At 42.0% G+C, this 26912-nt stretch overlaps 1 protein-coding gene and 1 long non-coding RNA gene across 3 annotated transcripts; one reads left to right on the top strand and one right to left on the bottom strand.

Moving 5' to 3' along the window:
* Positions 1-1013: 1013 nt before the first annotated feature.
* On the bottom strand, positions 1014-23639 carry DCTN6 (dynactin subunit 6). Of its 2 annotated transcripts, XM_027529840.1 has the most exons (8): positions 23428-23533; positions 18685-18749; positions 8761-8866; positions 7319-7407; positions 5963-6010; positions 4252-4394; positions 3055-3093; positions 2196-2397 (listed from the first exon to the last, which is right to left on the bottom strand). In XM_027529840.1, the coding sequence occupies exons 1-7, from the start codon at positions 23448-23450 to the stop codon at positions 3082-3084; spliced, it is 486 nt and encodes a 161-aa protein (XP_027385641.1). In that variant the 5' UTR covers positions 23451-23533; the 3' UTR covers positions 2196-2397; positions 3055-3081. The 2 variants fall into 2 exon arrangements, with proteins under 2 accessions (XP_027385640.1, XP_027385641.1); XM_027529839.1 differs by lacking the exon at positions 3055-3093 and having other exon boundaries at positions 1014-2397; positions 23428-23639.
* LOC113884835 lies at positions 23422-24213 on the top strand. The gene is made up of 3 exons (XR_003509024.1): positions 23422-23510; positions 23891-24047; positions 24178-24213. It is a non-coding gene; the product is annotated as an uncharacterized LOC113884835 (long non-coding RNA).
* The last annotated feature ends 2699 nt before the right edge of the window (positions 24214-26912 follow it).

Here is a 26912-nt window from a genome sequence, read left to right as displayed (position 1 = left end):
ACTTAGGACAAGTAATCTAAATGTCTAAGAGGACAAGGTTTATATGAGGTAAGGAGATGAAGATCTTGAACAGAGAATTCCCAGCTGGTCCAGTGGTGGGGACTCCATGCTTTCACTGCAGAGGGCCTGAGCTCACTCCCTGGTCGGGAAACTGGGATCCCACAGGATGTGAGGCTGAAACAAACAGAAAAGAAACCTTGACTGATGTCACGTGTGTGCCCATCTTAGACAGCAGCCCTTCCTAAAGCTCCCCACAGCGTGGGGGCCCCTAACAGATGCTGACGGTGCACCAGGAGGATCCGGGTGGAAATGACGTGTGTTTGTGGATGCCGGCAGTTTTAGAAGATGAATATCGACTCTTGGATGTTCCAAGAACATCAGTTCTTGGCTCCTTCAAAAGGTGGAGCCTAATGACCCCCTTGAGTGTGAGATGGACTTAGTGACCTGCTTCTAACAGATAAAATGAAGCGCAAGTGGTGGTGTGTAATGTTGGAGACGAGGTCTTTCCTCGCTTGCATCTGCAGGCATCTGCAGGCGGCTGAGGGCAGAGGACACCTCTGGTCACTGAACGGCTGACATCTCTTGGATTCAGCGCCTCCCCTCCATGGGTTAACACTGTGTTCACGCTGTCACATTCTCTTTCTCTGTATTCCTGGTAAACCGACATTTTCTGTTAACATTTTCTTTCCTCAAATGAGTTAATGGCAATTAAAAGCCGCAGTGTACCTGATAAACGCTGAGGCTCTTCTCACATGAGTCAATAGTCTGACTCTCTGGGGATATCTTATTACCAAGTCCTCAGGAGGGATCCCGCGGCTGTCTTCACATACTACTTGCATAGTTTGGAGCACAGGGCAGTTATAAGCACATCAGAGCTTATCTAGATATAATATTCAGAACTGGCACAGCATTTCAAGGGTAGTTTTGTAATTTCTGCTCTTTTATGTAGAAATTTTTGTGATCAACAACATCCTAAGGCGATCACCAGGGCTTGAAAAATGACTAGACAGAAGTTATCAAAAACAGTACATTTATGTGATGTTCTTCTCTTCTCAAACCACTATGTGTAGCAGTATACTTTTCTAACTTGAGTCATGAATATTCTTATCAAAATAAAGTCATTCACATTTGGAACAAAGGCTAATTTGTACCAGTCAGTTTTGGAAATTCAGAAATAATTTTTTACCATCCACAATTAATCTTGTGATAACTTATAATGGATAAGAATATGAAAAAGAATACACATATATGTATAACTGAATCATTCTGCTGTGCATGGGAAACTAACACAACATTCTCAACTGTATTTCAATTAAAAAAATGTTTCAAGAGAAAATATTTTAGCATTTAATGTCTTACTATTAATCAACATCTACTAATTCAAAAGTTACTATGTTCCATTAATGGATGCACTTGAATTATTAAAAAAAACCTTGGAATTACAATAAAATTCTCAATATTTTGCCCATTATGTAATCAGGTAAACAGAATCATGCCAAGGTTGATAATTATTAATTAGTAATATGCGCCAAAATAATTTCATATATTTATAAATACATCAAAATCTCTTCTAGTTTCATTGTCCTCAGAAACCTAAGAATATCACTCAATGGTCATTTACTTGTCATTTTCATTAGACACCATTCTTTTTGACTTCATATTCTACTGAATACATCTTTCCCCGATTACTTATGTTTTACTAAAAAGAAAAAAAAAATATTTTTGGGAACATAATGAAATCTAAATTAATTCAATAGCTGCTGAAATTTCACCTGAAATTTTAGACAGCCACAAATTCACAAAAGGAAAATGTAAACACATTAGCTTTAATATTTAACTAGTATACAATAAAAATTAAAAGAGCTATTTTGGGAAAGTTGATGCAAGTAGAAAAACTGATTAAAGTAAAAGTCCTGTCATCAACATTTTTATTTAGTTTAGTATTTGTTAGAATATAAATACATAACAATATGTTCTTTTTTATCATGAGTAGTCTTTTACATAACTAAAACTCATGGCCAACATTTTATATAACATAAAACATAGAACAAAAAAATCTGTAAATTATCAGAATGGGACAAGGACATCAGAAAATAATACATTTTATATAAATTATAGAGGACAGTTACAATGCAAATCTATTACTTTCTTCTCTAATTCAATTTTACAAGATAAAGTCAACAGGTGTTTCGTGGACTGTTATGAATGCACAAACATGTGGCTCTTTCAAAAGACACCAGTCAAAAAAGAAAAGACATTGGTCAAACACAAATATTATCTTGATGTCATCTATTGTTCTTAGTTCTTAACTGGAGTTGAGCTTCCTTTCATGGTCTTCTTTAGGTGATGGTAGTTTGGCAAGATTTTCATCAGGAAATCCAGCTGTAGTGTCTGGGGCTAAAAAGATAAGAGAATTTTAAGAACTGGCCAGCAGGAAGCAAAGTTGAGAGCATCAGGTAGAAAGGATTATCACTACGTCACGGATTACAGGTGATTTTCACCGATCTCTTTTTTGGACTGAGGCATGCCGAATCAGCTCCCTGACCAGGGACTGAACCTGTGCCCCCTGCAGTGGATCCCATTCACTGACTTAATTTTGCTTCCCTGCTTTTTCAGTTTACAATGAACATAAATTAAGTTTGGTAATAAGAAAAAGCCAAAAACTTTTGCATGTAAAAATGTATGTTTATCAGTTTTCAACCTTGCTTTTTGTAGATTTCATCTTGGCCTCTAAGAAGTGAAAGAGTTTCAATTACAGTAGACGTCATGAGTACACTGCTTTCTATATGACAGAGCACACAGCTACGACACTCATCTGATCTTCACTCTTCATACGTCAGCTTTGCTCACACTTGGCCTCACTGTAAAATTCACTTGGGGTACTTTTAGGCCCTTTGTCCTAACCACTTTGGTTCAAAAAGTCTGGGGATCATTTGTAGCAAGGACCTCTATGTGATCCTCATAATTGGTAAAACATGGAAAACAGTGTTGCATACATACCATTACGTATTAAACTTCAGATATTCTTGCTCACTTAGTTCTAATCTCCCTTACCCCAACTCCAGCTTCATCTCTCCCTCTTCAATCATTTTGCTGTTATGCAGAAAGATAGTGAAAAAATACTAGATTTGTTCTTATTTCTTTTTTGGTCCAAAGAATAGTAATACTTGCTTATAATAATAAAAGCCAAAGATTACAGAATTAGAATAACCCAGAAAGAACTGGCATTTTAATTTCTGATAAAATATGGCTAAGAATCAAAAGTGCTAAATGTCTTGCAAACATTTCTTTGGGGGAGGGGAAGGAGGCTGCGTAACTAAGGAAATATACTGATTGTGCCAAGCAGTAAGGTTAAAACTTCAATCAGAATGCCTTCTGTCCAAAGGAAGCCCCAAATGCTCTATCAATACTTCTCTCCTACTCTAACATCAAACTCCAAAGGCATACTTGCCATTATTCTTGGTTATTAGGAGGGGACAACTCCTCATAAGCCAGGAAAATATCTAAATATACTTGCATATTCACAAGCTGCATTTATTTTCAGGCCAACTATGTCAGCAAACCGATAGGTGGACCCAAGCTGGGTGTAAAGTAATTTGGTAGGTTCATTTCTTACCCCTGAAGGTTGGTATTTTAGGAGCAAATCAGTGTAGTTCGTAAGGCTTGGAGATGCACCTTCAGTGAAAACACGTAAGACTAGGAGAAACATCCCTGGATGTTCTCTTCCCACAGTCAATATGTCCCTGTCATCTTTGGACGTATTTCTGATATTAACTTACTGCTGCTACTGCTGCTGCTAAGTCGCTTCAGTTGTGCTGGACTCTGTGTGACCCCACAGACGGCAGCCCACCAAGCTCCGCCGTCCCTGGGATTCTCCAGGCAAGAACACTGGAGTGGGTTGCCATTTCCTTCTCCAATGCATGAAAGTGAAAAGTGAAAGTGAAGTCGCTCAGTCGTGCTCGACTCTTGCCCCACGGACTGTAGCCTACCAGGCTCCTCCGCCCATGGGATTTTCCAGGCAAGAGTACTGGAGTGGGGTGCCATTGCCTTCTCCGGATATTAACTTAAGGACTCAATAATTCTGTTGAGTCAACAAATAAATTGTAGTTTTAGGAATGTTCCTCTGATGCTTTATTTTAATCACTTGCTTTTAAAATAACAGACTCGCTGCCCCATTAAAACATTTATGTGGTATTTTGGGAAAATTAGCAGCCCTAGAAAGGATGCTACCGACTAAAGAGGTTCTAGTACCTGTGGCCGTTCAGTCTGCACCCGACGCAGGCAGTCTCCACCATAGATCACTGTGTTCTCAGGGATGACTTCAAACGTGTTCAGGTTGCAACAGGCCCCGATGATACAACCACTCGTCAGTATCACATTTCTGCCCACATACGCTGCAGGAAAGACACACAGAGAGCGACTAGAGGACAGTCGGTGACCAGAACACTGTTTTCCTCCTGAGATGATGCAAGCATAAAAATACAAACTGTCCTTAAGAAACATATTAAAAGAAGTACTTCAGTCCAGAGTTTGTACAGCAGAGAGGCACGAAGCAGGCTAGTATTAAGTGGATTCAAAACAGAGCTCTGTTGTGATCTGTGTGACCTGTACACGCTCTCAGCGAGTTTATCTCTAAAATGGAGCCCATTCTACTTCACAATGGGCTGTAAGGAATAAATGAGATAATAAATGTCAAGTGTCAAGCACAGGTCTGACACACGGTCAGTATACGATAAATAGAAAATGACAGTGATACTCATCATCATCATAACTGGCAATCCAAGTTAAATAAAAACCATTGCGTAGGTTAACAACAAGTCTTACTATTTTAAAAAAGCTCTTCTTTCATGCCATCCAAGACTAAGAAAGGAAAGGCACTATTCTAAAGAGGTCTTGGCCAATGCAGGTTCGTTGTATGAAGCAGGGCACTCAAAGCCGGTAGGGAGAGAGGTAGGTGGGGAGTTCAGAATGGGGGGACACATGTGCGCCCATGGCTGATCCATGGCGATATATGGCAAAAACCACCACAATGTTGTAAAGTAATTATCCTCCAATTAAAATAAATTAATTAAAAAAAAATAAAGAGGTCTTGGGCTTCCCTGGTGGCTCAGTGGTAAAGAACCCACCTGCCAATGTAGGAGACATGAGTTCCATTCCTAATCTGGGAAGATCCCACATGCTGCAGAACAGCTAAGTCCACGCTCCACAACTATCGAGCCTGAGCTCTAGAACCCAGGAGCTGCAACTACTGAGCCCACGCGCCCTAGAGCCTGTGCCCCAACAAGGGAAGTCACTGCAACGAGAAGCCCGAGTACCTCAACTCGAGAAAAGCCCTCGAAGCACCAAAGACCCAGCACAGCCAAAAATAAATAAAAATTTAAAAAATGAATAAAATGACTGTAGTTGTCCTCTTAAATAGATAACATTATTTAGAAAAATAGACAAGTCTTATCATTCCGGTTCTTTCTGGACAAGCTCTTGGAGTCACTTCCCAGCAGTGGTGGCAATTCAGGAGACCCCTTGCCTAGCCCCTCCTATGATAAGTAGCTTACATATGTTTCTAATGGGCTAGGGGAAAGCAGTCCTGAAATTAAAGAAAGCAAACTAGTAGAGAAACTGGTTTTTTTCCTTTAATGCAACAACAACATGAATCAACTAAATTACCATTGACACTAGTTTTTAGTAGAAATCGTTTCCAAATCTTTCACCTGAAGGTTTAATTCAATCCTGATTTAAACATACACAGTTAGAAATTTAATTTAGTGGATAAAAAACATGATTAGATGAGGTTCCTTAAAGGCAAATAATTTGTCTCACGGCTATGCTAGCCCACTCCCAACCATGCCTGCCCTCCTTCCAAGCATGTGGCTTCGTTGTGGTTTGCACTTAGGCTGTTTTTCAGAACACCACAGAGAGAGAGGAGGTAACCACTTCTCACAATATAGTTCCAAACGTAGCTTACCTTTTGACTCGATAACATTATTATCTCCTATTTTCATGGCTTGGCAGTCTGTAAGCCAGAGTTAAGCACACATTGTGAACGTGTTCATCTTTTTCTTTCTGATTCACTCTCCTCGTCCTGCAGTGGGGCGGACCGAAGCCTGAGAGGGCCCGCAGGCTGGGCTGACCAGAACCCCCTGCCCAGGGCAGCAGGCAAGTACAGTTTAATTCTTTAAACAGAAATATCTCGAAGGATAAATAAATGACTTCTGTATTTTTAAAGAAATGAGTACCTTATATCCCAATTTTATGAGTATTTTCATAACTGTTTTAAGAAACATATTTTCATAATTGTTTTAAAAAAATTAAAACTGTCTAACACCCAATCACATAAGGGCAGCACTGTTAACAGCCTGACATATCTTTACATTGTAAAGATATATAATTCCCTTTATATAACTGGAAATCAAACTGTATAAAATAAAACTCTATAACCTTTTGTAGCTTATTTTATTCAGTTCACCTACCTTTGCAAGCCTTATTCCATACCATCAGAATATTTAAAAACATAATTTTATGTGACTCCTTAATGGTTCTAATGGTCTATCTTATAAATGAAGCTTAATTCATTTAAATATTTTGCTATTGTTAAACCTTTAGTTTTTTCCTTGAAGTATTAATAGTTTCTCTTATAAAATAATGTTTTGCTCACACTATGAAAAGATTTTACTCACATTATGAAAAGATTTTACTCTTTTTAGAGCATGAAATCAGCAAAGGCACTGGTAACACTCAGGAGAAAAACATCAAAGAATGAAATATTTCCAGCCCATCCACCATTTCCTTGTATCAGACAACAACACACTGTCAACATTTTAAAACTATACAGAAATCACAAATGGGCAGAGCTGTGGCTCTTAAATCAGGACTGAAGCCAAGATTACTCTGCTTCGTGTCCAGTGCCACTCAGTCGCTGACGGACAAGACAATCACTGACTGTCCGTCACCCGCTGACAAGACGCAGCAACATGGGAAGACGGCTCCTAAAGGTGAGTGCGTGTGTGTGCACGCATGCACACCTGAGAACAGCATGCTTCCTTCACTCTCTGAAGTTACTCAATGTAAATAAGTCTTTTCAAGAGATGGATGGCCTAGTCCTAAAAATATAATTCATACATTTATTTATATATATACATATGTCACATGTATAATTAAATGATCTATTATATATAAAGTGTATGCATGTGTGTATATATATATACACACACACACATATATATAAAGTATTTGATAGATAAACTATGACAATTTCTACAGAGGAGATTGGGTACTGAAAGACAGTTGGGAATGATTTCTCTTAAATTATTGCAAAGGATACAACAGCCAACTTCAAACACATTATTGGTGCCAATGATCATAGGTTTGGGTTCTGGATCTTCTGCATCAGGAGTGATATTATCAGGGTGACTATAAAAAGAAGAGAGAAATTATCAAAAAGTCAATAATGCAATAAGCAATTCTCCTGTTACAGAATTTGGGTTCATTCTCTCAATTGTACCTCTATCAAGCTTGATATATGTAATGAAGTTAAGTAACTTTTTAATCCAAGTGAATTATTTATCCTCTATGCTGGAGAAGACTTGATTCTGAATTGAAAAAGAACTACTGCAATGTAAAGAAATCACAGGTGCGTATAGAAGGTCAGTCTTCCTTTGTTTATTTTTTAAACTCAAAGCCCAGGGGACCTTTCCCAAGACAAGGTAGAAAAGAAGCTGGCTGGGACTTTCAGCTTGTTAAATTGGAATCAAAATCATGCCTAACTTGAAAATTTTCCATTCCTAATAACCATTCAAGATTGTGAAATGTAAACAGATATTCATGTAAAATAATCATTTTATGCTGTTACGTGGTTAGCTGAAACATTTGTAACAAAAAAATGTTTGCAGTCTAAGAGAAGGAAGCCATTTAAAACTGGTGCTTTATCTCTGACAGCTGAGTTACTGCAGAATATAGCCGTTGTTAATTGACTTAAAGGTGCCAAAATATATTTTAAAAAGAAACTGCTTAATATAGTAAGAAACTCCCAAAGCCTAAGTAAGCATTAAGACAAATCAATCTCTTTATCACAGTTAAATATTTTCCCAAGGTCTTTACTACAAATTCCATACACTGTTGCTATAAATTAGGTATAAGCTTGAATTTCCTGCCAAAATTTTATCTAGCTTTACAGATGCTTATAAAAATTTCATAGGTATTACAGTCTAGTTGACTAAGATCATACATATTCTAATAGCTTATAATTTTTTTTAATCTTTAAAGTTGAAACATTGCCTCTAGGACCTCCAGTTTTTCAAATATAATTGTGAGTGTTATCCCCACAAGGCACACAAAAATATACATCAGACTGAAGTTCACGTGTCCTGGTATGAGTAATAACATGGCAGTCAGGATCAAGCCATCCCATCAGAAGACGACTCGAGGCTGGGAGCACAGCGCAGGGCCACTGGGGTGTCCTCAGGAGACGCCTCCTTACGGGACAGAAGAGGCTGGCACGTGGAAGGGAAGAGGACCAGACCCAGACTCGGGGATTCTAGTCACCCACCTATGAGCTGCTTCACCCTGGACAAGCCTCCACCCCTCTGGTCTGTAGCGTCCTCACTTACTAACTGCTTGTGTTGAAAAAGATCCTTAGTGTCTTCCTGGTTCTCAGACAGTGGGCTTTCCAGATGTCAGCTGTAAAAGGTCCCTACAGATGGCTGACATGAACGGAGACTCTCTCTGCGGCAGCTCGTTCAGAGCATGCGTAAGGGTGCTACTCACGCATTTATGATGAGCGCCTGCTCCTCTATTAGGTTGCCTTCGCCGATCACTATTGGGCCGGCTTCTGCGATGATTCGTGCTTTAGGGTGGATCACTGTCCTGGGTCCTGTTAAACGGATGGGAAAGAAATTACTTGTGGAGGCCGAGCTTCTAAGGAGGCTCTTGGGAGGAACGTTTCCTAAAGCGGGTACCAGGTATCCCAGAGGGCACGTTACAAAGGCTATCACTGTAGTTTGGGCCAAATCTCCAGCCCAGGAGAGGGGACACAGCACAGGGCTTTGGAGCCGGACAGTCCGGCTCACCCTCTGCTGTGAAGTCTCTGTTATCTCAGTGGTGAAATGGGGGTGGTGATAATACCAGTCCTGCAGGGTTGTTGTAAGAATTAGATGAAACACTGTTTGTAGACAATGATATTTTGGCACAGAGTTGGCAATAAAAGTTAATTCCTTTCCTTCTCTTCCCTCCTAAAGGTAAGGCTCTCCTTGCTTACAACACTGGTGCTTGCTTATGCTGGTGAACCACATAACACTTTCTCATGCTGGTGTATTACAGGATTAGTCCTTTTATTCAGGGAACATGATGAAATATGGGTGGAATGAGAGTTAGAAAACATGGAGACTAACCTGACCTTTGTTACACTGTCACCATCCTTATTATAAGCCTACTCAGTGGAAGAAGGCAGAGCCCTTGAGTCTGGTCGAGGATACGATTTTAACCAGTTGAAAAGGATAAAGGGAGGCAGAGGAAGGAGCCAAGCGTGGTTAATGGAGTCTGGCAGTGGGAGAGCTGAGCTGAGGCAGTGACTCCAGCCTCACGCTGCGGGGCAGGAAGGGCCCTCATCGCATCCCTTCACCACCGGGGTGGAGGAGGCCCTGCACGGCCTAAAGAAGGCCGTCGGTTCCGGACTGTACCATTCCCTTCCTCCGCTCGACTGACCCAAAGGCCTAGCATTTGGCTGATAGTGAAGCCACTGATGAGAAAGCATCACCTCACCGCAGGCACTCCCTCCCAACCTGCCCCACCAACGCAGATCAAGGCCGTCCTTATCTGTAGACACGGGGACAGGAAGTTTTGCTTTGTACAGGATGCAACTGACTCCGACAGCACGACAGGGTGGGCAGAAGCGCTGGCACGAGGTAGGGAGGGAGGCAGGCAGACGACACTGCCCATCAAATTCAGCACTCAACTGCTTCAGTCGACTGCACTAATCAACTGTTAATTTACTCAACAATCACTATCTGCCAGTGACAGGCAAGACGCAGGGCTGCGTGTTACAGGGAAACAAAAAGGAACGGGTGCTACTGTTGCCCTCTGGAGCTTTGTTTGTCTTGAAAATCGGGAAGACTTAACACGCTCACTCAGAAATGTATTAAAATAAATAAGGAGGTGTTCCTGGTGCCCAGAGAACTGGAAAGACTCTCAGGACAGCTTATTTTTTTCCCCAACAAGAAGAGCTGGGGACTGATAACAGAGGGTGGGGCCCAACATGGGGTGCGGGGTCAGGGGACACATAGAGGGTGGCTTTGTTCTTTGTGGCACCTCTGGCTCCCTAAATCCTCAGTTGCTAAAGTAAAACTTTCCTGGCAAATGCTCCTGTTTAGGATAGGAGATTTCAGAATAGAAGATGGGGTCACTCAGATCCCTGGGAAACTTCTCAAGGTGGCCATGACTGTGACCACGGGTGCCTTTTTCCTTTGGTTAAAAAATATACACACATACACGTAATTATAAACATATACACACACATACACATAATTATAAATACACACATACATACACATAATTTTAAATACACACACATATATAATTATAAATATACCTATATATAATCATAAATATAACACACATACACATAATTATAAATATACATACACACATACACATAATTATAAAAGGAATACCTGCTTACCCCAAAAAACTCAATCAAAGTCAAAAGTGAAAGATCCTCTCTCCTCCTGCTGATCTCATTCCCTGGAGGTAACTATTCTTAAAAGTTTGGAGTATTACTCCAGACTTGAGTACTAGTGTATATTTAAAATCTGTAAATATGACTGTATATAAAATATATTTCCCTAGAAAGTTAGAAGATAAGTTCAACTTGAAGGAAAAAAAATATGAATTTTACATACTAAAATATGAATTTCAAAAACTAAGGAATGGTACTTATTCTGCAACTTGCTTTTTCACCTAAAAAGTTATCATGATTTTTTTCCACATAAACTGTTGAATATTATTTCACATTATATTAATATACCATGATTTATTTAACCAACCCCTTAATATAAGGCATTTAGAAGAATTACCACTTCTGGCGAGAGGTGCTAAAACAATGTTGAAACAAACATTGGATTCCTTTGAAATGAGAAACTTCTTATAGGTCCTTCCAGCTGTGTGAAGCAATTTAAAGCTGTGGTTTGCACAATACCATATTTATATTTTATGTCAAGATATTCTATGATAAAGGGACACGATCTTTCTATTTTCGGTTCTTTATAATTAAAGCCCCAGCCAGCAACCACATCCCTTGTCTAGAAAGTCCAGGCTCTGGCCTTTATTACTGAAAGGCTGTGTGCTTAGCCTCTCAAATGCTTCAGTTTTCTCATCTATAAAAAGATGAAGTCTATGATAGCCTATCTCACCAGGTTGAAGTGTGGATTATATTTGGAAAGGAGATCATGGGGTCTGGCCCATAGTTCTTCAAAATGGGAGGTTCATCACTATCTGACACTAAGAGCTAAGAACTTTATCAGAGTAAACAAAATAACTCTTTCTGGTCTGAGAAACAGAAGAAAAGGGACTGCTTTATTCCCCTGATACTCAGGTAACAGGGTGAAACCTCCTTTTAAACAGGGAAGAAATTCTTCACCTTACTGTAAGACAGTGAAACAGATTAATAAAAATTTTCCATACTGGCATTAAAAATCTGACAGGAGGAAGAGGTCGTCCTGGCTATGACAGAAAGCAGATCCTTTACCACAGCTAGATTAGTACCCAGGGGCACAAGATATTCTGCTGGTCCTCAGGCTGCAGCTTTTGACAACAAGCAGTCTTGCAAAAAGCTACGTGAGAAAAGGCTGATAAGACAAAGGTTACACTGGGACCTGTGCTTCTTTAAAAGTTCCTCTAAAGTACAGGTTTGAAAACAACTGATATTTTCATGTTTTCCCTTTTAAAAATAATGTTGGCGCTGTGTTAGCCAGGTATTTTATTATTATTATTTCTTATCATTCTTAACAAGAGGGTTAGTAAATAACTGGAAAACTGGTTCTAAGTCTCAGGGCCTTCCCTGGGATAGAAAGCACTACAGGAGACCAGTGAGCAGATTCCATGAGACGTTTAAGAAAACACCTCCACCTGGTGGTCACACTGCCAAACTACAAGTCCTGGAGTTCTGAAGTGACTTGAAAGGTGAAACTGTTGCTCAGTCCCTAAGCTGTGTCCAACTCCTAGTGACCCCAGGCACTGCAGGATGCCACACTCCTCTGTCCTTCGCTCTCTTCTGGAGTTTGCTCAAACTCATATCCAGTGAGTCGGTGATGCCATCTAACAGTCACATCCTCTGCCACTCCGTTATCCTTTTGCCTTCAATCTTTCCCAGCATCACAGTCTTTTCCAATGAGTCAGCTTTCCTCATCAGGTGGCCAAAGTATTAGAGCTTCAGCCTCAGCGTCAGTCCTCCAATGAATATTCAGGGTTGATTTCCTTTAGGATTGACAGGTTTGATCTCCTTGCTGTCCAAGGGATTCTCAAGAGTCTTCTCTAGCACCACAGTTCAAAAGCATCAAATCTTCAGCACTCAGCCTTATGGTCCAACTCACATCTGTATGCCTACTGGAAAAACCACAGCTTTGAATATATGGACCTTTGTCAGCAAAGTGATGTCTCTGATTCTTAATACACTGTCTAGGTTTATCATAGCTTTTCTTCTAAGGAGCAAGCATCTTTTAATTTCATGGCTGCAGTCACTGCCTGCACTGATTTTGGAGCCCAAAGAAATAAAATCTGTCACTGCTTCCACTTTCTCCCCTTCTATTTGCCATGAAGTGATGGTACCAGATGCCGTGATCTTAGTTTTTTTTAACGTTAAGTTTCAAGCCAGCTTTTTCACTCTCCTCTTTCACTCTCAACAACAGGCTCTCTCCTCTTCATTTTCTGCCAATAGAGTGGTATCATCTACATATCTGAGATTGCTGATATTTCTCCCAGCAAACCTGATTCCAGCTTGTGCTTCATCCAGCCTGGCATTTTGCATGATGTACTCTGCACAGAAGTTAAATAAGCAGGGTGACAATATACAGCCTTGACATACTCCTTTCCCAATTTGGAACCAGTCCGTTGTTCCATGTCTGGTTCTAACTGTTGCTTCTTGACCCACATACAGGTTTCTCAGGAGACAGGTAAGGTGATCTGGTCTCCTGTCTCTTAAGAATTTTCCACAGTTTGTTGTGATCCACATGGTCAAAGGCTTTAGCATAGTCAATGAAGCAGAAGTAGATATTTTTCTGAACTCCCTTGCTTTTTCCATGAGCAATGAATGTTGGCAATGCGATCTATTCTGAATTGTGAAGAAAGAGCAAGGTCATGGGTGACAAACTAAATAGCTCCCCTTAACCTCTTGAAGAGCTTTTTTGGGGCAGAGATTAGAGAGGTTAGTTTTTAAACATGAACTGCCATATCAGATCAGATCAGATCAGCCGCTCAGTCGTGTCCGACTCTTTGCGACCCCATGAATCGCAGCACGCCAGGCCTCCCTGTCCATCACCAACTCCTGGAGTTCACTCAGACTCACGTGCATCGAGTCAGTGATGCCATCCAGCCATCTCATCCTCTGTCATCCCCTTCTCCTCCTGCCCCCAATCCCTCCCAGCATCAGAGTCTTTTCCAATGAGTCAACTCTTCGCATGAGGTTGTGACTGCTAAGACTTAAGTTTGGTGAACTTCTTAAAGGAAACGTCTGACCAGGTGCTTTGTCTCTGCACAGCGCTGGAGGCTGGCCCCAGAAAGCCTGATTGCCCAGCACTAGTGCAAGACGCGGGCAGCAACCTCTCGCTGAAACGTGAGCACAGTCTGCTCCACACTTTTCTGCACGCAAGTGGCACTTTCACCTAGGACGGGTCTGAATTCAAACCAAGTTGAAGGGTCTTGGGGTTAAAATGCTTTAAAAATAAAAATCTGTCACCATGGAAAGTTTTTGTTAAAAGGCTGTCGTGAACTTTCTGGAGCTCTTTCTGGCAGGGTAGTTTGTGTATTTTCTTACCAAATGTGCTGAAACCCTATTTGGCTTATCTCCTTGTTTGGATAAACGTGTCTAGAGTTGGAGCTGCCTTACTGGCTGATGAATTATTTTTCTAAATGGTTGGCTGGGCTTGACGCAACCTAGCCAGAAAGACATTCCTTGCATCGTATTTCCATTCCCTTCAGTTGGTAAAGGGTATTTTTCCTTTCTATCTTTGCCACAGAAAGCAATCTTTGTGGACATTTTCATATGTCAATAAATAGTTCCAAAAGCCACAAGGTCTCTTGAAAATGAAAACAATTCCTTTGGCCTACAAGACGAAGTACTTTTAACAACTGTTTTATATTCGATGCATTTCTCAAGTCAAAGCCACTGTTTTGCCTTATTGAAAAAGATTTCCATATAATGTTGTACATATGAAACTTATGTAATATTATAAACCAATGTGACCTCAATTTTAAAAAATTTCCACAATAAAAGGGAAGCTTTTGATCTGTATTAAAAACTCTAATGCAAAGAACAACAACGTGGGGCAAAGTGCTTCCATCACAAAGCTGTGTCCCTGCAGGCGCTCTGCCTTCACACCAGGAGTCCCCAAGTGTCGTCCTAACCCCAGGAGTCTGCCTCCAGGCTGCAACAGGACCGCAGGACTGTGCACGGACGCACCTTTCTAAGATGGGTTTCAGCTTTTAAAACAAAATTTTCAGAAAATAACGCAAAACCCATGAATCAAGGCAGTCTAATTAAAAGCAGGCTTAAAAAAAAAAAAAGCAGGCTTGATAGTAAATAAGATGAAACCTTATTTACCCAAATTATAATTAACGAGAGAACTGTTATTTTTCCTAAGCTCTGTTTCCTAACAGACTCTAATGAAAGGGGTCAGGTTCCGTCAGTGCCACAGACATAGGGTTTCTGATTAAGGAATACACTTCAAAGCTTCAGACTAGTTTCTTTGATAAACCAAATACTTGATTTTCTAGGAAAACAGAAAATGTAATGTTCTACTAACTGAAACACAGCAAGGTAAAACTGACGAGGGGATGCAAAGTTATGTAAAACATCGTGAAATCTCCATATCTATACTGTAACAGGAGAAGACTTACATTAGCTATTCTGATAAATTAAGCAAAAACAAAACCAGCCATAAGTTGAAAAACAACAGCCCATCGACAAAGGGATGGATAAAGAAGATGGGATACATATACATAATGGAATATTCCTCAGCCATCATAAAGAATGAAATAGTGCCATTTGCAGCAACATGGATGGCCCTAGAGATGATCATACTATGTGAAGTAAGTCAGAGAGAAAAACAAATACCATATAATGTGATACGTGGAATCTAAAAAAATGAACTTATTTACAAAACAGAAATGGAGTCACAGATACAGAAAACATGGTCACCAGGGAGGAAGGGAGGGAGGGATAAATGGGGAGATTAGGATTGATATATACACACAACTATACATAAAATAGGTAGCCAGTAAGGACCTACTGTATAGGACAGGAAACTCTACTCAATACTCTGTAGTGACCTGTGTGGGAAAAGACTCTAAAAAACGGGGGGTATATGTACATGTGTAACTGATTCACTTTGCTGTACAGCAGAAACTAACAACACACATTATAAATCAACTGTACATCAATGAAATTTTTTAATACATAAAAAATAAAAGTTTCCCTAAGAAAATTCCACACCCCTCCCCCCCCCCAAAAAAAGGAAAAAGAACACGGCAGGGAGAGTGAGTTTTCATCAGGTAACTTATCTCTACTCTCTGCTCTGATTTAACTTTATATCTACCAAGAGCTTTTTTTAATCTGAGATATTATATCAGAAAAAGTAATTAACAGTACCAAAAGATTAGAGATTATTTTACACCAAGTACAAAAGTGATAGAAATGACTAAGTATCAGTTCTGGAAAATTTCCGTATTTATATATACAATTAAGAATCAGAAACAGGCACAATGAAAATGAGATAAGAAATATGGAGCATGGAACACTGGGTAACTGGGTTATACCAGAGTGATACACTGGGTATCACTCTGAATCTTTTCCTTAGTTTTGAAAATTGAGGTGTTTCTGTAAAGTGAGAACATTTTCTGATTTTAAAAACCTGGGTCAAAAATAAACCCAACAAAATATTAACTTAGATCCATTCAATGATGAAATTAAAGTCACTAGTTTAAAAAAAAGATTATTATCATTTCTTATGCTACAATCCATCTCTGAAAATCTGTACTGAACAATAATTTTATATTTTAACCACCAGAGTGGTTCATGATCACCTGATCAGCTTATATGGAAAGCAGATTTAAATACCACATTTCTTTACATAATTTCAACGTTCAAGGAAGGCAGGAGGATAAGAGGGATAAAGAAGAGGGAAGAGCACCAAGACAAGAAAGACAGAGGGAAAACAGGAAAGTGAGTGCTGATTCCTGAAACCCCCAGGCCGCAGTCCTACGCAGCGGTCCAGCTCTCCCTGGCACAGGATAAAGCCTTTACTGCTTTTCTAGGGAAGCTTCTGCAAGGACAGAACCTGTTATTTCAAATCTGAAACACACACACAAACATATATGTATACTTGTGTGTACACTTATGCCTGTAGAGATATCCAGACTATCTATGTGTCTACTACACAGTAGATACTGAACACATTGTTTAAAGTAGGGAAGAAGTAGAAATGAGAGGGAAATATCATTACTTTAGTCTTGCTAAGTCGCTTCAGTCGTGTCCGACTCTGTGCAACCCCACAGACGGCAGCCCACCTGGCTCCCCGGTCCCTGGGATTCTCCAGGCAAGAACACTGGAGTGGGCTGCCATTTCCTACTCCATATTTTTTTTTTTATTTTAGTCTTACTTTCCTTCTAATTATAGAGTACCCTGCGAATTAATATTAGGTGTTATCCCTCGAATCATGATGAAAACCATAAAAATACTAGAATAAAAATGCAGAGGAAGAGAAACATGTGGCTAATTTCTCCTCACAAAAAGTCTGCAAGTGGTTTAAAAGTTAACACAGGACTGAAAAGAAACAGAGTCACCTTCTAAACTTTGAAATTCTGTCCATTTAAAATAATTAATTAGATCCAACCTGGGCAAAGCCCTAATTATGCTCCATAATACTGGCACAATCGTAACTAGTTTTATAAGACATGATCCTGAAGTGGCTTAGACTTACTAAAATTACAGAAATTCTTTTTTCTTTTGTAGTTCCTGTTAGTGTAAGGGAACAAGGCACAGTTTCTCTCTGAAAGTGCACTTAGTTTCCTGAAAGCTCTACTCTGGTAATACTCAGTGGCTAGTAAATATGCGCGCACGTTAATAAAGCTACCAGGGTACCATGTCCAGTGAAACGTATGGAAAAGATCTAGTGGCTAAAACGTGCATTTGGGGGAACTCAATCATGTTCATATGAGCAAGTTGCTGTTTAGTCGCTAAGTCGTGTCCAACTCTTTTGCGACCCTACAGACTGCAGCCCACCAGGCGCCTCGGTTCATGGATTTCCCAGGCAAGAATAAAAAAGGGTTGCCATTTCCTTCTCCAAGGGATCTTCCCCACCCAGGGGCTGAACCCACATCTCCTGCAATACAGGCAGATTCTTTACCACGGAGCCAGCAGCGAAGCCCATGCTGCCACATGTTAAATTTTTCATTTCATTTTAAACGCTGGACTTTACCTCTAGAGCAAGGCTACACTGATTTTACAGTGCAGCCAGCCAACATTTATTGAGTGCTTACTACATGTCAGGTATTGGGCCATGACTTTCATAAATATTCTCTTATTTAATCCTTCAAAAAGCTTTGAGGAAGGCACTCTTATTTTGCATGTGACAAAAGCTGCTTCCACTGAATATCCATTCTTCCCTTTTTCTATGTAAGAGAATCCAATACGGGGGCTGCAATGTGTCCGGTTTAGACTACATCTCCCAGCATTCTCCGTAGCTAGACGTGTCCTTGAGATCAGGCCCAAGGCAAAGAGTGTTGTGGAACCTTCAGGAAGACTACCTAAGGGGAGCGGACTCCACTGGGAGGCGCACCCTTTAGTTTCCACTCCTCTCCTTTCTGACCCAGGACACTCTTGGTGCTCCAGCCATCACGCCCTGGCCTGTGAGGCGCAGCTCCCGGACAACCAACTGACAGGACGTGAACTGCCTACCCTTAGGCTTTTTATACGAGAGAGTAACTTCCGTGTGTTAAGCCACCACTACAAGCTGCTGACCCTAATTCTGATACACGCAATTACACAGAAGGGGAAAATGACAGAGACTAAGTGATATGCCTGAGGTAATCCAGCAGATAAAGAGCAAGGATGCTAACCCCAGGTCCATCAGACTCTGTGGTTTACACTCTTAGAAGAGTGTAAGCTCTGCTATATTCACTGCTGGGTCCAGAGTGCAAGCACAGGTGTGAGCATAGGGCCTGGCACACAGTAGGTACTCAGATGTCTCTCGAATAAATTACTTTATTATACTGCCTTAGTCTATCAGATGGGAGTTTAAACATAGACTCCATCACACTAAATTATTTGAGAAATATTAAACACTTAGAGAAATACATTGCTTTGTCAATAAAATTAGGAGCTCAGTCAAACATAGAAAATAATACCTAATGAACTGTAAAGCACAGAAATAAACTAAATAACACCAATTCTTGAGAGACAACACTTATAGGCTATTCTCTTACCTATAGTGACATCACCTCTGATTTCGCTCTCTACACACACAACTGCTCCAGGTGCGATCTTCACGCTGCAGGAAGAAAAAAGGAACATGCATCATGGGGAAGGTTTAAAAATATTGTTATAGGAGCTATCCTGGCACTGCAATGATAGAAAGGTTAAAACAAATTGATGGAAAAATGAAAAGTAAACTGTAAGATTTAATATATTATAAACTTCTCAGGTGATACACCATCCATCAACCTAAAATCATTTATCACGTGTTCTTAAAATGCTTGAGAAGAAAAGAGGCACTGGACTCTTTTAATACCAACATTGTTTTTAAATAGCAAAAAGCTCAAAACAATCTAGGTATTCATTAGTAGGGACCTGGTTAATGCGTTATGGTATAGTACGAACTAATACACAGCATAAAAAAGAAGGAACAATCCTGTGTGTAAAGAGTCCGGATGACCTCCAAGCTACATTGCTAAGTCAAAAAAATTGAAGCCAGGGACTAGAATCAGAGGCTCCAGCATACAAGGACAGAGGGGAACATTAGGGTAATTGCTGTGCATTGGTCTTAGAGAGCAAAGACAGAGGACTTCAAAGGGAAGATTTCTAGGAAAAAAGAAAAAAAACTGAAAGATTATGTGATGAGCACTTGGGGAAAAAGTTAGGAGGCATCTGACATTATCTGTTGAAAGATTTGAAAAACATCAGTATGTAGAAAAGAAAATGAAAAATGGAAGTTATTTGGTTAAATTTTAGATGAAGTCAGTTTGAGGTACCCATGGAGAAAGACCCAGTATATCTAGATCTGGGGCTATGAGAGAGCGCTAGACCAGAAATATAGCTGAGCGTCAGCTGAGTACAAACTCTTTAACATGTTTCTCCATCATTCATATTCCAGAATCCACCCAATTATTCCCTAATATAAATGCAGAGTAACACCAAAAATAAATATTAAAAAAAATCACCACTTCCATACTGATGTGGAAAACTTAAAAAAGACATGTACGGATTTTTCTTCTGTAAATTTAAGTGAACAAATCTTCCTCTCACAAAGTATTTTTAAGGCTCTAAGTAAAAAGAATATCCATCAGAACTAAGAATCTGGCTAAGAATCTGGCTGCCAATGCAGGGGACATGGGTTCGATTCCTGGTCTGGGACAATTCCACATTGCTGTCGTTGTCATTAAATTGTGTCCAATTCTTTGACTCCATGGACTGCAGCATGCCAGGCTTCCCTGTCCTTCACTATCTCCCACAGTTTGCTCAAACACATATCCACTGAGTCAGTGATGCTATCCAACCATCTCATCCTCTGCTGCCCCCTTCTCTTCTTGTCCTCAACCTTTCCCAGCACAGGCTCTTTGCCAAGGAGTCCGTTCTTTGCCTCAGGTGGCCAAAGTACTGGAGCTTCAGCTCCAGCATCATTCTTCCAATGAATATTCAGGGTTGATTTCCTTTAGGATTGACTCGTTTTTTATCTCCTTGGGGTCCAAGGGACTCTGAAGAGTCTTCTCCAGCACCACAGTTTGAAAACATCAATTCTTTGGTGCTCAGTCTTCCTTATGGTCCAACTCCCACATCCATACATGACTACTGGAAAAAACAGTAACCTTGGCTATACAGACCTTTGTTGACAAAGTGGTATCTCTGCTTTTTAACATGCTGTCTAGGTTTGTCATAGCTTTCCTCCCAAGGAGCAAGCATCTCTGAAATTAAAAGGTTCCACGTGCCATGGAGCAGTTAAGCCTATGCACCACAACCACCCAGCCTAGAGCCGATGCCCTGCAACAAGAGAAGCCGCTGCAACGAGAAGCCCACACCTCGCAACTGGAGAGCAGCCCCCATTCACTGCAACCAGAGAAAGTCCCCACACAGCAATGAAGACCCAGAATAGCCAAAAATAAGTAAGTTAAAAAAAAATACTGATAAAATAAAAAACTTATAATCCTTAAATCTATCTTTAAGAAATGTCCAGAGGAGACACAGCTATGTCTGTCTCCATCATTTTCACAGGCACTGACTCTCTACAAGGCACAAAATAATACAATTTAAAAATGATCCATCTGGGTTACTACATGTCACTTGTCTGCTGAAATCACAGAAAATATATAACCTTTCCATTGAATAGAAGGAAAAACTTTAGGTCCTGTAGACTGCATCCTACGCAGACACCACTGCCATTACACTGCAGACACAGGGATGGACTAGAAAACAGAAAATGCTCCAAACCTCTCATTTTCTAGATGGGGAAATTGAAGCCCAGGGCCTTGAAACTTCTTGAAGCAAAGTTCATTCCCGGGACATCACTGTCCTAGTATTATTGAAACACAAGTCCATGTAACTCACAGTGAGGCCAAACAATACTAAAACGTCAGTTTGGAGCAGAGAAAGGTTTACTGTAGAGCCAGGCAAGGAGATGGGTAGCTTATGCCTTAAAACCCCCAAACTCCCTGAAAGCCTTCAGCAAAGCCCTTTTCTAGGAATTGGGGTGGGGGCATGGTTAGTTGTTACCAAACATCCTGGTGTCAGATCCTTTGTTCTTGAGGTTGGTTCATGGTCAGGTAACGATGTTCCTGTAAAACTCTACCAAATAAATGTTATTCTCTGTTCTGACAAGGCCCAGGTCCCAAGGCACCACTGTCACCCTCCAAAGTCCAGGTCCTGGCTAAGAAGAGGCAGATATCCATCAGATATCCATCCGTCCCCAGACTCTGCCTAGCCGTCATCGCTGAAGGAGACAGGCGCCCAGGACCCCAGTGACTCTCAGGCTCCTCAAGCCACCCTTAGGGCAGAGGCTGGGTCCTGCAGACTGCATCCTATGCAGACACCACTGTTATTATGCTGCAGACACAGGGATGGGGGAGAGGTTCGCAGCCGCTCAAGACCTGAGCCTGGCCAGTGGGAGGCCTTGGCCAAGGCTCTGAAGCCCTGCAGGACACAGCCCCCAAGTGTTCCCAGGATCTGCCTCTTACCGGACTCTCTGCCTGAGGCCTGAAGACCACCACTCTGCTGACAGAGGGAACCACTAACTGTCTCACTGACAGCTGGCAGCTTGTGGGAGGGGCCCACTGCAGCACCCATGGATGGCTGAGCAGGACCGCTAAGGGTTGCTCACCGACAGTTGGTTGCTTATGGCAGAAGCCCAGTAACTGCTACCTGCCTTCCCAGGTGGTTTGCTGGTAAACAATCTGCCTGCCAACGCAGGAGATGCAAAAGAAGCAGGTTCAATCCCTGGGTTGGGAGGACCGCACCCCCTCCAAAAGATGGCATGGCAACCCACTCCAGTATTCTTGCCTGAAAAATTTCATAGATAGAGGAGCCTGGGGGGCTGCAGTCCATGGGGTCACAAAGAGTTGGGCAACTGTTATCTGGTAAAGGGGCGGGGCTTAAAGGTGTACAGCAACAGTCCATGCTAAGGTTTGTGCTCAGCCACACTCTAAAAAACACAAACATCAATCATCCCTTTTTTGTTAGCTGGAAGTTTCCTGGAAACAGCCTGTCACTTTGGACAGTTTCCTGTGTCAGCTGAATGATTTTGCCCTTGAAAATGGTGATAAATGTATCACCATTTATAAACACTTTTTCTCCGATCCTTTTCCCTTCAGGTGGGTTTGTGTGTAAAAAAAGCAATCTTATTAAGCTGTGGACAAATAAATTAACCTCTATAAAACAGCTCATTTTACACATGATTTCCGATCCTAGTTTTCCATTCCCTCAGCCTCCTTCTTGCTATTTCTTTTTTAATGAAAAAAGCATTATCTAATATTTAACTTATACTGGGCAAGTGAGAACGGAAGAGACTCAAAAGTGCCCTGTCTTCAGTTTTATGCCCAAGGAAGACGCCCCAGGTTGCGTGCGTCAGTCAGCATATTTCTTTGTGAGGCAGGAATAATAAAACTCAGGAGTGAAGGGGCGGAGCCGGGAGCAGACAGCCGAGGGAAGACTTAGCCGAAGTCCTAACTAATAAAATATCAACAGTAACCTCATCTCCACAGTACTCTCCTATATACTGTGCATAATATTCCTAGCATATCTGTTCCTCTTTAGCTTATGCAAAAGATTACAATTATCTGCCTAAATGGATGAAAAACCTAAATGTTAATTTATGGCCGCCCCCAAAACGAGGCTTGTCGGTGTTCATTTTCTAAAAAAGTCAGCAGAGGGTGCTCAACGTTGCTGCTTTGGGAAACGGTTTAACTGAAGCTTGTCTTGCATCCCAGCTGTCCCTTTCCACCGACAGCGCCCAGCAGCCCCGAGGCCCGTCCCCACGCGTTTACCAAGCAGCTAGCTTTGGCCCAGGCGCGGGCCCCGCTTTGAGTCTGTCTGCACATACACGGAGCGCCCCCGACGCACACGGAGGGTTTGGGGGACCGTGGGTGATGGCGACACAGGACAGCTACAAGGGTTCGGAGCGCCGCGGGAAACGGGAGGGTCCCTCCGTGTCCCAGGCGACGGGGACGCCCTGCATCCCCAGCAGGCCCGCCCGAGACAGCGCGGGCGCGTGGCGGAGGGCCAGCGAGGCCACGGAGGGACCACGAACCAGGACCTTCCCCTAACCCATTCCGCATCCTTTCCCGGCCCTCGCTACCCCCAACCCGTCGCCTCCTCCCTCCGCGAACGCCAGGTCTGGGCCTTAGGAACCATCTGGGCCGGGCGCCTGGAATAAGACACCACCTAAGTCCCCACCACTGGCGACCAAGAGCAGATTCCACCCCTGCGGGGAGGAGAGGACAGGACCTCAGACAGCGACCCACCTCTTTTGAGTCTTCTCCGCCATGGTTTCAGCTCCTGTCTCTAGCTGGATCGACACAACCGCCTGGCCACAGCGATGATCTCTGTAGGTGATTGTGGAGCCTGGCAGGACGGGGAAGGGGCGGAGCCTTGGCGCTGCTCGCGTGGGCGGGGGCGGGGCCGGCTCGCGTTGGAGGTTTCAGTTCTGCGTGAGCCGGCTCCAGCCAGGCGGCGGTGTTTGGCCGCGATCTGATTGTTAGTGCAGTAAAAGGTTGGGCGGACTCGGATTTAAAACAGCCGTTAAGTCAAATCCAACGCAAGTCACTGTGACCTCACTAAGCCCCACTGTTCATTCTCAGTTAAGTTCCTTAAGGATCCTCCTGCTAAACCTGGGCTCTTTTCCCTTTCAATGTGAGTTGGTTCTCCACCCCTACTCCCCACCCCCACCCCGTAAGTTAAGTACCCTCTACCTGATGTCTTTCTCAGGTTAATCTCTAATTCTGCCCTTCTTGCCAAGCTTCACACCTGATTATTCGAATGCCCACTTGACCTGGATGCTGCGAGGTCTTATGAAACCTAAAATGTGCAGAACAGAGCTTTGGTGGCACAGTGGTAAAGAATCTGCCTGCCAATGCAGGAGTGGGTGAGTGAAAGTCGCTTAGTGCTGTCTGACTCTTTGTGACCCCATGGACTGTAGCTTGCCAGCCTCCTCTGTCCATGGAATTCTCCAGGCCAGAATACTGGAGTGGGTAACCATTCCCTTTTTGCAGCAGGCTCAGGTTCAATCTCTGGGATGGAGAGATCCCCTGGAGAAGGAAGGACTCTTGCCTGAAAAATTCCATGGACAGAGAAGCCCTCAAGCTGCAGTCCGTGGGGTCCCAAAGAGTTGGACACCTCTGGAGCACCTGAGCTCGCACGCATTTCTCTCTAAAGAATGTAAGTTGGTCCTCTGATCTCTGTCTCAATAAAGGAATCCACCATTCACCCAGTTGCTCAAGACAGAAACTCAGGTCATCCTTGATTGTCTTCACCTGTCCATATATAATTGACCAACAACTTCTGCTGGTCCTGGGCTTCCCTTGTGGCTCAGCTGGTAAAGAATCCACCTACAATTCAAGAGACCTGGGTTCCATCCCTGGGTTGGGAAGATCCCCTAGAGAACGGAAATGGTAGCCACTCCAGTATTCTGGCCTGGAGAATTCCATGGACTGTATAGTCCATGGGGTCACAAACAGTTGGACACGACTGAGTGACTTTCACCTCTGCCGGTCCTATGCTTACAGTTTGCATCATTTGCTATCTCTAAATCTCCCTCTGTAGTCTGCGCCTTCTACCCTTGACCTCTAAAATCACATTTCCATCCAAGCTATTCTTCTGTAGCTAAAATCATACTTTTAAAAACCAAATTTAGTTTTTTTTTTTTTACTTCTTTTTCCTTTTAAAATTGCCATTACCTCTGGGCTTGATCCAGCCCCTGCCCACTTCTCTCTTCTTTAATTTCATGTTCCTTTTTCTCTTCTTTGAAACAGAGCAGGACCCTATGATCCTTACCCCAATGTCCTCTGCCTGCCTTTTGTCTGTTGAAATCTCAGTCAAAACTTATTAGTTTAATCAGAGAAATGAGAAAATGTGGAAACAAAGGGTAGCGGTCAAAGGAGACCAAATACTAATGATGTACTCATTAAGCATAGTCAGGGAACTTTAGTTCCTTCTCAAGGGCTATGGATAATATTCTGAGCCATATGCTGTGAGCTGTCTTATAGACACTGAAACCCCCACCAGGTAGAAGACGCTAACTACACGATGACCAGACTGTAGCCGTGACATAAGCTGCCACAGTTTCAAGAACTGGCCTCAAAGAAATGTAAACAACTGACCCTGGAACTGAAGATTAACTATATTTAAAACAATCAAGATGAAGCTGGTCAGACCACCAGTGACCAACTTGAAGATGATCGTAAGAGCGGACTGTGCTGTTTCTGCATGTAGCCCCCTCCCTCAGTCTATAAAAGCTCTTGCCCCTCTGGTTGTCAGTGGAGGGGGAACCACCTTTGGACAGACATCTGTCCTCCCCCACCCCCGTTGCCAGCATCCGAAATAAAGCAAACTTTCCTTTCCACCAACCTGGCCTGTTTATTGGCTTTTGAGTGGCGAGGACCTGGACCCGAACTTTCGGTAACATAATCACACTTTGATTCTCCAAGAAGCCAGTTTGAATTCAAACCCAAACTGCTTCCACCCGCCCTCTACCCCCACCACTCTTCTGACTGTTTAAGTCTCATGTTCAATGTATTAGTCAGGGTTCAGCCACAGAAACAAAAGCATTAGGAGATAATATAAGAAGAGGCTTATTGCAGGGAATGGTTAACGTGATCGTGGGGGTTGGTTAGGCAGGTAAGAAATCTGCAGGGCGCATTGCAACACTCATACATGGAGCGCAGCCACTGTCTATACAGGTAGAATTTCTTCAGGGAAGCTCCAGCTCTGCCCCTAAGGCCTTTTAACTGATGCAGGATCTTAGTTCCCTGACCAGGGATCGAAGCCGTGTCCCCTGCAGTTGAAGCACAGAATCCTAACCCTTGGACCATCAGGGAATTCCCACTTTGGCCCTACTCTTTACTCAACACTGGCCACAATACCTGACACGTGGTTGATACTTAAAAAAAAACTTGAATAAATATATGGATGAATTTAGAACATCCTGTTGTCTCCAAGCAGGTAAACACCTATTCACTTTTAAGCAATGTCTAAATTAATTTAAAAGACTTCCATGGCATGAGTAACAGCCGGGGTTCTCCAGAGAAACAGAAGTGGTAGAAGATAATATAGACACACACACATTTATTTTAAGGTATTGGCTTACTTGATCAGACTGGAAACTCAGGGAAAAGTTGATATTGCAATCTCATACCCAAAACCTAAATGTGGGAATTCAAGCAAGGTTTCTTTGAGGCAGGATTTCTTTTTGGGGGGAGAACCTCGGTCTTTGCTCTTCAGACCTTGAACTGATTGGATGAGGCCCGCCCACATTTTGGATGGTGATTTGTTTTACTCAAAGTCTATTGATTTAAACATTAATATCACCTTAAAAATACCTCTGCTGCAATATTTAAACTGGTGTTTGACCAAAGAGCTGGGCAGTGAAGCCTGGGTTGATGCAAAATTAATTGCAAGAGCATGCTTATAAGAAGGACAATTTTATCAATATTAGGTACAGTATCTAGGACCTATAAGCTTTTGAGAAATCTATAAATTATTTGAGACCTGAAAGTAAAATGTGCTGATTCCAAAATTCAAGAAGAAAAGTACAAGTAGGTATTAATAAATATTTAATTCAATGACAAAAAGCATAACTTTTCCCTATTAAAATAAGTGCAGCTCAATTCTTCTGAACCTAGCAACTATATTCAGTGGGGGCTGTGGTTGCATTTTAATATGTTTAATATGATGTGAGCTTATTCATTGCTTAGGGAGCCCTTTTCTCCCATTAATTGCTCTACTGTTTGTC

This window comes from Bos indicus x Bos taurus, chromosome 27 (genome assembly GCF_003369695.1).
Source record: "Bos indicus x Bos taurus breed Angus x Brahman F1 hybrid chromosome 27, Bos_hybrid_MaternalHap_v2.0, whole genome shotgun sequence".
NCBI classification, from domain to species: Eukaryota; Metazoa; Chordata; class Mammalia; order Artiodactyla; family Bovidae; genus Bos; species Bos indicus x Bos taurus.
Note: the sequence above shows the minus strand (reverse complement) of the source record. Positions and strands in the feature narration are given on the sequence as shown.